Source organism: Bison bison, unplaced genomic scaffold, assembly GCF_000754665.1.
Source record: "Bison bison bison isolate TAMUID 2011002044 unplaced genomic scaffold, Bison_UMD1.0 scf7180017845526, whole genome shotgun sequence".
NCBI lineage: Eukaryota > Metazoa > Chordata > Mammalia > Artiodactyla > Bovidae > Bison > Bison bison.
In genome coordinates, this window is record NW_011476099.1 from 6,951 (window position 1) to 18,948 (window position 11,998).

Below are 11,998 nucleotides of genomic sequence, written 5' to 3' on the forward strand. Positions count from 1 at the left end.
AGAAAAAGAGGATGACAGAGGATGAGATGGCTGGATGGCATCACTGACTCAGTGGACATGAGTTTGAGTGGACTCCAGGAATTGGTGATGGACAGGGAGGCCTGGCGTGGTGCAATTCATGGGGTCGCAATGAGTCAGACATGGCTGAGTGACTGAACTGATGTACAATAATTCTATGCCTGGTGGGAAAAAGCCTCTGGTGTGTTATGCCTTCCTGGTAGAGTTTGCCAAGTGTTAGTCAGGTTGTCAGGAGCCTAGGGAAAGCATTTTTTGCTGCTGTTCAGTTGCTAATTTGTGTCCAAATCTTTTGTGTATCCATGGACTGCAGCCCACCAGGCTTCTCTGTCCAAAAGATTTCCCAGGCAAGAATATTGGAGTGGGTGGCCATTTTCTTTACCAAAGGTTATTCCTGACTCCAAGCAGGGATAGAAACTACATCTCCTGCACTGCAGCTGATTTTTTTTTTTTTTTTACCACCGAGCCACCAGGCTAGATAGTTGGTCTATTTGTGTGATATTTCAGTATAGTAGAACCAATGGATTGATTGACACTCAGAGGTTTTAGAGATTTAAACGTGTTTCCAAAATGCATTTTCCATTTTTAAGAGACTATATTATATAACTGTATTAATATAAGCTTGAAAGTATGGATTGCTTATATGTAGAAGAAAACACAATTCAGTTTCAGTAAAGAACATCACTGTTTCTGAAGATAATAATATTTATTTAGGTTAAGCAATAAAATCAGAGACCAAATTATATTGCTTATGCATCTCAAAACACATGCACTTCATACACAGAATGGGAAAGAAAAATCACACAGTAAATATACATAATAGCAGTTAATATCTCTGAACTTTTTCATTTTAGCTTATTTATCATTTGTTTTGGGTTTTATCGTAGTCACCAAGTTTTCTTATTCAGTTCATGTATTTTTTTATCATTATTTTTAAAGAAATTCATGAAATGGGCTATTTGAGGTGCCATTTCCAGTGATTCAGAAGGAACTACCTTCTTGCAAATTGCCACATGAAAAAAGCACTCATGCTAACTTACTTATGTGTGATATAAAATAAATAGCTCAAGAAATACTCTCTAGGGTCTAAATCAAACTGCAATCATTAGAAAACTTGAAGATAGAGCTTTATTTTCTTCAATGTCCATTTATGCTTTCCAAAACGTGAAAATTCTTGTGGTGAGTCATGAGCTCTGCCATTTCGATGATCTTCAGTTTGAACATAGCAATAGAAGTATTACGGCCTCTAAAAATATTACTCCTCCTGCTTTTTAAAATAAATTTGAGTGCTGTTTTCATTTATTGTTATGTTACTCCCACTAAATAGCACAGACCTTCAGAATGGTGGAACTGTGAAAAACATGTTTTTCTACAACACTATAGAAAATATCTCTCTAACTCTAAACTAAATTAATTTCTGTCACTCGTGATCAACTTCAAACCTAACTCATCACTAGCAGGCTGTGTTAATTCAAACAAGTGTCTGAACTCATATATGTTTCCATTTCCCTTTGTAAAATATGAGACTGCTTGTTTTGAAATTCAGTCTTTTTTTTTTTCCCAAAGTCTTATTTAGTGGTCAAAACTAAGGTACCAATATTTTAACACAATGTCTGCTGCACAATAAATGAGATATCCATGCAGTATCATCATTATCATTGTTATCATTTTATAATCACTGTCTCAGATTTTCTCCAATAACAATTATGTGGTTTGCTGAAGGAAATCAAAGTGCCGGAGCCATGTTCACCCTCTTGGGCTTCTTTCTCAGAATATCCCAACTCCAGGTTCCCTTGTTACTGGTTTTCCTCACCATCTATGCAGTCACTGTGGTGGGGAACCTGGGCATAATCACCATCATCAGGATCAGTCTGAAACTCCACACCCCCATGTACTTTCTTCTCAGTAACTTGTCCTTTGTTGATTTCTGCTATTCCACCACAGTTACACCCAAACTCTTGGAGAATTTGGTTGTGGAAGACAGAACCATCTTGTTAACTGGCTGCATCATGCAATTCTTCTCAGCTTGCATGTTTGCAGTGGCAGAGGCATTTATGTTGGCAGTGATGGCCTATGATCGATTTGTGGCCATTTGTAAGCCTCTACTCTATACAGTGGTCATGTCCCCAAAGCTCTGTGCATCGTCAGTGGCCTGTCCCTACACATGGGGTGTAGTCTCCTCCCTGACACTCAGCTGTTTTCTCCTGGAATTATCCTTCTGTGGGTCTAACATCATAAATAATTTTCTCTGTGAGCACTCTGCCATTGTCTCCATCTCCTGCTCTGACCCCTTCATCAGCCAAGTGCTCTCTTTTGCCATCACCATATTCAATGAGGTGAGAAGCCTGGCAATTATCCTCACTACTTATATTTCCATTTTTGGCACTAAGGACATTATTTTCTTGGTTGTTACACACAGAGTTAGGAGAAAGTCAAGTTATTTTACTTTATGTAGGTTTTTTTCCCTATTTTCTGTTTCTACACTAGACGTAATATTAGCTAGAGGTATTTTTGTAGATGATCTTTATCAGGTTGAAGGAATTTTCTTATATATCTTGTTTACTGCTATGCAGGTAATCATTTTTTTTTCCATCTGAGTCATTGTTTATTTTCCTATCATATACTGTGGTATTTTATTTTCTAATATTTCATTCAGTATTTCTATGATGAAGTACATTAGTTATCTTGATCTATGTTTTCTGTTTGTTTGTTTGTTTACATCTTTTTCTGGTGTTGGTGTTGATGGTTGTTGACTAGTTACTAAGTCGTATTTGACTCTTTTGCAACCCCATGGACAGTAGCCTGCCAAGCTCCTCTATCCATGGGATTCTCCAGGCAAGAATACTGGAGTGGATTGCCATTCCCTTCTCCAGGGGATCTTCCTGATACAGGGATAAAACATGTGTCCTCTGCTTGCAGATAGATTCTTTACCTCTGAACCACCAGGGAAACCCATGAAACACCAGAGATGTCCAAAAACTCAGAAAATGATCCAAAATATTGGAGGTGTCCCCTCCTCACTGTCAGAGATACCCACATGCTTTCTTTCCTGGCATGCCTCTCTGCCTTGCTTCCATCTTAACTAAACAGTTTCTCTGTGTGCTCTCCCACTTGTTTTGCTATGTCTCTAAAAATAAACTTTGTACCTTCATTTACAATTTTGCCTCCTTGAAAAATGCATTTTTTATGGGGGGACAAATATATATATATATATATATATATATGTATGTATATATGTATGTATATATGTATACTTATGGCTGCCAGTAACCCGCATCTCAGCTATCAGTTTTTAAACTATGGAGTTCACATATTCTAAACTAATTAATCATTTTCAGGTTTTGCACATTTCTGATTGAGCTGTCTTTGCCTCTTCACCCAAATCCTGAGCTCCTGAAGGTCAGGAAGCAGGCCAAAGAATTCAATCATTGTACTTGCACAATGCTGGGTTCTAGATATTTGTAGCTGAAAATCAAATCTAGAAATCTTTGGTTTCTATCATAGAGGTTTCTTAGAACCTCTGTCAGAAGCACCTGGGGAAATCAGTTGAACTCACAGATATTTGGCAGAGAAACCCAGGAATGGTCATTTTAAACAAGTCTCTTTGAATATTCTTATCTACATGAATGTTTGGGAATTAGAGAGCTGTCACATACAAATAAACACAATCCTAAGTACATGTTTCACACAAGGTATAGGCAAGATAGTAATAGCATCAAGTTAAAATTACATTTCCAGTCTTATTTCCTCCTCTAGCCCCTCCTCCCCTTCCTGTCTGAATCATCCTTCTGGAGCAACATTCTAATCAAGTCCTTCCTTCAACCGACATCTTCCTAGTTGTGAGACTATAAAACCCATGATCATAAACTTATCCTTTAAGAATCTTTATGGCCCAGTTGCAATCAAATGACATAACTTTTTAACTAAGAGCACAAACTCTGGGGCCAGACTGACTGAATTCAAATCCCAATGCCTCCAGTTTGAGTATGAGCTATATTATTGGGATGAAGAAAAAATGTTGCATGTATTCTCATATTGCTCTGTTTATTCAAATAACCATGCACTTTTTTGTGCTATTTATTACTTAAATGCTAGACAGAATTTACCATTTGACAGTATGGGAATGAGGTTCTTCTTGTAGGAAGATTTTTAACTGAAAATTCAATTTCATAAGAAGATAGAAGCTATTCATATTTTGTATTTCATCTTTGGTAAGTTTGTTTGTATGGTTCAAATGATTTTTCTACATCAACTAGGTAGTTAAATTTTTTGGAAGAAAATTATACATAATACTCCCTAATTATTTTTTCTACATTGACAGCATCTGTAATGAAGTCCCATTTTTTTTTTGAGTAGCATTGTGTTATGATCTGTTATTTGTAATCAATTTATCTAACAGATGATTGATTTTTATGTATCATTTTAAACATCAGAATTTTAGTTTTGCTCAATCCTTTATTTCTATTTCACTGTCCATTTTCTACTTTGTTGATCACCATTCTCATATTTTCCTCCTTTTATTTATTGTGAGATTAAAAACTATGTTTGCTTTTTTATCTTCTTAAGATGGAATCACAGATCATCAAATTTCTTCTAAGTAAAACATTCAAGCAAGTAGGTGGTATTTTAAATAGAATGAGGTATTAATAGAGAGAGTACAAAAATGTTGACCTCATGAGTGACAAATAGAAAAGTCCAAACTAGTCCTTAAGATTCCCTACCATTTGGTGTACACATATCTTCAACTAGCCATTCAATTACACATTAATCTGGGAGCTGCTGGCAAATAATTTAAAATTATAACTAGTTTTAAATCAGTTGATTATAAGAAAAGAAGGCTATCCTGATTGATGGGTCTCATATTATCTGATGACTTGTTAAAAATGCTTACTGCTGCTACTGCTGCTGCTGCTGCTAAGTCGCCTCAGTCGTGTCCAACTCTGTGTGACTCCCGGCGGGCTGTGACGGCAGCCCACCAGACTCCCCTGTCCCTGGGATTCTCCAGGCAAAAACACTGGAGTGGGCTGCCATTTCCTTCTCCAATGCATGAAAGTGAAAAGTGAAAGTGAAGTCGCTCAGTCGTGCTTGAATCCCTCTTTAAAGCGAAGCATGAATTATAAGAGGGTGTTGAAAGAGAGATTTGAAGTGTTGAGAGTGACTTGAGTGGAGAAAACAAAGTGGATACCTAGGAGTGGATTCTAGGAACTGTGAATAACCCCAAAAAGATGTCTAGGAAAAAATACCCTATTCCTACAACTTCAAGGAACTGAATTATTCCAACAACATGAATGAGTTTGGAAAAGAACCAATTTCTAGATGAGAAACTTGATGACACTTTGATTTCAGCCTTGTGATAACTTGAATAGAGGGACCAGGTGTATTGTGCCTAACTTCGGGCATACAAAATTGTGAATTGATAAATGAGTGTTTTTCAAGCCACTGAATCTGCAGCAGCTTATTATGATGAAATAGACCATTCATATACCACATAATTGATAGGTTTTATCAATTTCATTATCGAAAAATGTATATTCAACAAGTTTTAATAAAACAGGGAAACACTGGGATACAATAATAACTGCAAATGCCATGATGTCATATTTCTATTCAGTGTGATATGAAATGTGTTTTTTACAAAAATGTAGATGTCCAAATAAGAAAACTTAGAGGAAAGACTGAAATAAACATAACACAGAAACAACACTATGCTTGGTCTATTGAACAATAACTGTGATTTTCTTTCTGAATTTTGGAATTCACGTCTTCCATGATAAATATAAATATAAACAGGTTCATTGCTAGTGTTATTTTTCTAAGATGATTTTTCTAAGATAAACATGCTCAGGCTTCCTATATGGGTTAATGATTTGAAATAAATAATACTCTAAATGAGGAGTACGGGATTTTCTTTAAATTGTCTTGTTTGTAGCTCATGGAAAACATCCCAATCACAATTGTCTGGGGTGTGAATCCCCAAAGTCACTCAGGTAGACACAAATATACAGCATGGTCCCTGAGTTGAGTTCACAATATGGCTCACCCTCGGGAGTGCCTCTATTTTTTTAATGAGAACAAAATGTAGTTTTCTTGATGACTTTACTGAAATATACTTTGGAAGAGGTTATAATACTCTTATTACAAGATACAATAATTTTAATTAAATGTAAGTATTTTTGTTAAACACTTTTCAAAATTCTTATTTAAATAAGAAGTCTTCAGTAAGTCAATCTATAAAGACTACATGGCTTCTGGTGAGTTGTTTAAATTAAGTGATTTACTTTAATTCTGATGTGGGAAACTGAAATTAACAATATTTTTGGCAGAGTAACACCTATGCAACCCTAGTAGCAATGAAATGGTATTCATTTAATTCATTTAAGGGAAAGAATACAAGATATTGAACTTATTTCTTATATTCTTAAGATTCATGAGATGCATTTGGTTTTGAACTTTGCTTATAGAGCTGAATGATGTCCTTGGTGGACATTCAAGTAGTAGTATTTGTTTTCAATTAAAATAAAAAAATAGGGAAATATTAAAAAGAAATCTATAAAACTGTAGAGAGATATGCCAGACTTTGTGTTAAATTTTTTGAGTTTAAAATCATGCAAGTGAAAGCAAGTTGGAGCAGTACAGCAAACTTGAGTTCTGAATTAAACCCCAAAGTAGTCTGAAATATGTTGCCTGGTATTTGATATTAAAAGGTAATAATGCTTTTATATACCAAAATGTCTGCATTTTGTGCACAAAAATAAAAGTTGCTTCAGTGAGTAAAACAAAGAAGTAGCTATCAAGCAGTCTAGACAATGCAGTGATACTGTGCCTGCTAAGATGCTTCAGTCCTTTCTGACTCTTTATAAACAACCATATGGACTGTAGCCCACCAGGCTCCTCTGTCCATGGGATTCTCCAAGCAAGAATATGAGAGTGGGTTGCCATACACTCCTCCAGGGGATTTTCCCAACCCAGGGATAGAACCTGTGTCTCTTATGTCTGCTGCATTGGTAGTTTAGTTCTTTTAGAGATCACAGAAATCCAGACAGAAGAGTTCAGATAGCAGGTAATTTGTATGGAGATGATTTTGAATATGGGCAAGCATTTGAGCATGATTTTAAACTAAGATTGAATGAAAATTAGTCCTGAAGGATGGCTGTAGGTAGGCTAAATAAAGACAGCTGCTGAATAGATGTGTGGTAGGTAGCAATAAAGATGGGGGTGTATTTTGAAGAATATGTTCACTTTGCCCTGGTTACATTTTTCACAGCCTTAACCTTGGATGGAAAGGAAATGATAGAGATACAGAAAAGGACAGGGGAAAATGGACAAAACAAAGCTTATACCTTGATGGCTTGAGACATTAATGGAAATGTGCAGCTAAGAAGGAAACATTAGAAAAGAATTAAGTAAGAAAAAGATTTCCTCCGTGTACGCATTTTTTCTACTTCTTAGTCACTATTTGCACCATTTCAGATTTCATAAAATTATAGGTGGTGCTACATTGTAGAATATGTTGAGGTTATATATTTCAAATTCAAAGTAGACATGAAAAACAGCATTAGAAAACAAGAGAAGAAACTAAATTTGGTGGGGGCCATTTATTACATTTGAAATTAAAGTCTTAAATGTCTTAGAAAATACTTAAACTTGGACTTCCCTGATAGCTCAGTTGGTAAAGAATCCACTTGCAATGCATGGGACCCCAGTTTGATTCCTGGGTCGGGAAGATCTGCCAGAGAAGGGATAGGCTACCAAATCCAGTATTTCTGGTCTTCCCTTGTGAGTTAGCTGGTAAAGAATCTACCTGTAATGTGGGAGACCTGGGTTCAATCCCTGGGTTGGGAAAATCCCCTGGAGGAGGGAATGGCTACCCACTCTAGTATTCTAAACTAAATTGGGTGGGGGGCAATTATTACATGTGAAATTAAAGTCTTAAACGTTTTAGAAAATAATTCATTAATTTAAGTTATATTTTATACATAATTGTGTAGTAAAAACAAATTCTTATAATAGAATTATATTCTAAAGGTAAGGTTTCAGAGAGCTTAAGTTGTCAAAGACATATTAATAAGTGACTGAGGTTAAATTTGAAGGCAAGTTGACCTGACTAAAGAGTATAGATTGTTAACAAGACATCATTCATATTCTCTAGGAGATACAATATGGGACCTTTTACCAAGGGTTGGCTAGTTGGTGAAATCATTAAGGGAAGGTAAACCTGAGGCTTCTCTGATGAGGTGGGTGCTGAAACTCTCAGCTGTGTGACTTGCGACTCCATGGACTGTAGCCCGCCAGGCTCCTCTGTCCATCAGATTTCACCAGCAACGATACTGGAGTGGGTTGCCAGTTCTTTCCCCTGGGGATATTCCTGACCCAGGGATTGAACTCATGTCCCTTGCATCTCCTGCACAATCAGGAGGATTCTTTACCACCGCACTACCTGGGAAGCCTCTCTCTGATCGGAGAGCACTAAGGAAAAGTGAGAGAAAAACAGAGGACATCCTGAGCAGTTAGAATGGCCTGAACAAACATAAAAATTTTCAAGTGCAATCAACAAGTTCAATTAAATGAAGCTAAAGAAAGGAATTATCCATGTGGAGAAAAGGGAGACAGAGCTGAGAAGGTTGAGAAAATTCAAACAAGAACATTTTCTGAGTCACAGTGACACTCAGTTCTTCCCAGTCCATCCTCTCCTTGCCCCTCCATCAGAAGCTGACTTGCATGCTCCACACCTGTAGACACACGGTATACTGTTTGAGCTTCAACCGTGTCTTGTTCGCATTCCTGGGAAATCCCAGACTTCACTACTGCAGACCAGTCCCCTGTCCAGGATGGGAAAAAATACCCTCTATTTCTGTCATGTCTGGTTGCTTAGGGTGAACTCTCTGGTTTTCCCTGGCAGGAACCATAATGATGGATGAGAGAAATCTGAGTGCTGGAATCACCTTCGTCCTCTTGGGCTTCTCAGAATACCCACAGCTCCAGGTGCCCCTCTTCTTGGTTTTCTTGGCTGTCTATACTGTCTCTGTGGTGGGGAACCTGGGTATGATTGTGATCATCAGAATCAATCCCAAACTTCACACCCCCATGTACTTCTTTCTCAGACATCTCTCCTTTCTTGATTTTTGTTACTCTTGTATAATCACACCTAAACTCTTAGAGATCTTGGTTGTGGACACAAGGACTATCTCTTATGTGGGTTGCATGATGCAATTCTTCTTTGGTTGCACACTTGTGATTACGGAGATGTTCATGTTAGCAGTGATGGCCTATGACTGGTTTGTGGCTGTTTGTAACCCCCTGCTCTACAAGGTTGCTATGTCTCCTAAGCTCTGCAGCCTCCTGGTCACTGGAACCTACACATGGGGTGGAATGTGTTCCTTGACAATAACACATTCTCTTTTGGAGCTGTCCTTCTGCAATTCTAACGTCATACATCCCTTTGGCTCTGAGTATTCTGCCATTGTCTCTGCCTCTTGCTCTGACTCTTACTTCAGTCAGATGACATGTTTTATCATTTCTACTCTCAATGAGGTATGTAGCCTCCTGATTATCCTCACCTCCTATATTTTCATAATCGTCAGAATCATCAAGTTGCCTTCAGCTGGTGGACTCCGAAAAGCCTTCTCCACCTGTTCCTCCCACCTGACCACCATCACCATGTTCCATGGGGTCATTCTTCTTCTCTATTGTGTACCCAACTCCAGAAACTCATGGCTCTTTATCAAAGTAGCCACTGTGCTTTACACAGTAGTGATCCCCATGCTAAATCCCCTTATCTACAGCCTTAGAAATAATGCTGTGAAGGAGACTATCAGAAAATTAGTGAACACCAAAATATTTTCTCACTGAATGTAATTTTGAGTGAGAAGAGAGATAGAGGAAAGCACTTTCTTAAATGTGCTTTTTACAGTGTGTTTATGGTTATTACATTTTTCTTCAAATGTGTGCTTATCCGCTGATTAGTGTCCTACCCTTTGCAACCCCTTCTCTGCCCATGGGGAATCTCCAGGCAAGAATACTGGAATGGGTTGCCATGCCCTCCTCCAGGGGATCTTCCAGGAATGGAATGGAACTCATGTCTCCCAAAGTGCAAATTGATTCTTTGGTGACTGAGACACAATGAGATACAATCTCTTGAGAAAATTATATATCATATGAATACAATGTGATTTTTAAACTGTACTGTGATTTTAAAGTATCACCTTCAGTTTTAAAAAATAAATAAATAAAATTATGTTATGTCTCACATTCAGAGTGTTTTAGGCAAAATAAATAATGATTGTCTAAATGCTGTCCATGGGCTTCCCTGTGGCTTAGATGGTAAAGAATCTACCTGCAATATGGGAGACCTGGGTTCTTTCCCTGAGTAGGGAAGATCCCCTAGAAGAGGGCATGACAACCCACTCCAGTATTCTTGCCTGGAAAATCCCCATGGGCAGAGGAGCCTGGTAGACTACAGTCCATGGGGTCATAAAGAGTCAGATAAGACTGAGTGGCTAAGCACAGCACAGCCAAAGGCTGTCCACATCCTAAAATCCTCAGAATTTGCAAATGATTTCTGTTCCATGTCTTCTTTCTTTCTTTCTTTCCTCTTCCTTTCCTTTCTCTTTTTCTCACTCTCAAATTATGAAATGTGATAAATAGATAGACAAGTAATTTTGTATAATCACCCTGTATGTTACTTTCTTCAAGAAATTAAAGACATTATGAGCTCTTTACAGCATTTCTATAAGCATTTTTCTAGTCAGTGTGCCTCTCTGATGCCTCTAGGAGCAAACTCCATTGAGGAGTTCAAAGATTTTTCATCTAAACAGAGAATAGGTCATGAGAGTTAAAACTTAACTTTATCACTTTTGAAATTTGTATTATTAAAATTTTAGAGTATATTCCCTTATGTCTGGCTTATTTGGCTCAGCATTTTGTTTCAAAAGAATTTAAGTGATTGACTGTAACAGTAGTTCCATTTTTGGTGTTGAAGAATGTTCCACAAAGTAAATACATTGATATGGTAATATGTTTATTCATACTACTACTACTACTACAAATGGTTTTTGGCTATTTCCTCTTCTTTATTGAAGTATTATTTATTCATAGTGTTATAATAATTTTAGATGCACAACATAGTGATTCATTATGTTTTTAGATTATACACTAAAAAACTTAGTGGCTCAGTGGGTAAAGAACCTGCCTGCAATGCAGGTGATGCCAGAGATATGGGTTTGATTCCTGGGTGGGGAAGATCCCCTGGAGGAGGGCACGGCAACCCAATCCCATGGGCAGAGGAGCCTGCTGGTCTAGAGTCCATGGGGTCACAAAGAGTTGGATACAACTGAAGTGGCTGAGCACAGCACAGAACACAAAGGATAATAGGTATAACTTAATGGTGCTAGGCAGCGGTATCCTTGTAGCTTATCTATTTTATACAGAATATTTTGTATACTTTGTACTCCTAAATTGCCCCTTCTCCTTTCCTCTATAAATTCTGCAAATAACAATTGTTGGAGAGAATTAGAGTAAAGGGAAACTTTGTGCATTGTGGGTGAGAATGTAAGTTGGTATAACCAATTGCATACTGTATGGAAAACAGTATGGAGCTTTGAACACATGTACACAAAAGATAAAAATAGAACTACTATATGAGCAGCAATTTCACTCCTGGTTATTTCACCATTTTTGTCTTTAATGGAAATGCTGCATGAACATTCTTACACAAGTATGTGCTGCATTGCACATGAGCACTCACTGTGTGAGGTATGTCCTGTCTCTGAATGTTCTGGATCAAAGGGTGCTTATTTCTGATCTTTTGCTAAGTGCCATCAAACAATTTTCAAAAAAAATGGATTTGTTTAAATTCCAACTATATTGCTTGTGGGTTCTAATTATTGTCCTTTCTTGCCAACATATTGGAGAAGGCAATGGCACCCCACTCCAGTACTTTTGCCTAGAAAATTCCATGGATGGAGGAGCCTGGTAGGCTGCAGTC

The 11,998-nt window shown here is 37.5% G+C and overlaps 2 protein-coding genes across 2 annotated transcripts; both read left to right on the forward strand.

Moving 5' to 3' along the window:
- The first annotated feature begins 1,721 nt into the window (after positions 1-1,721).
- Positions 1,722-3,925, forward strand: LOC104985326 (olfactory receptor 5D13-like). Its single transcript, XM_010835442.1, has 2 exons — positions 1,722-2,435; positions 3,896-3,925. Exons 1-2 carry the CDS (start codon positions 1,722-1,724, stop codon positions 3,923-3,925), a joined length of 744 nt encoding a protein of 247 aa, XP_010833744.1.
- A 4,997-nt stretch (positions 3,926-8,922) lies between these two features.
- On the forward strand, positions 8,923-9,864 carry LOC104985332 (olfactory receptor 5D18-like). Its single transcript, XM_010835455.1, has one exon. It carries the CDS (start codon positions 8,923-8,925, stop codon positions 9,862-9,864), a length of 942 nt encoding a protein of 313 aa, XP_010833757.1.
- Positions 9,865-11,998: the final 2,134 nt, after the last annotated feature.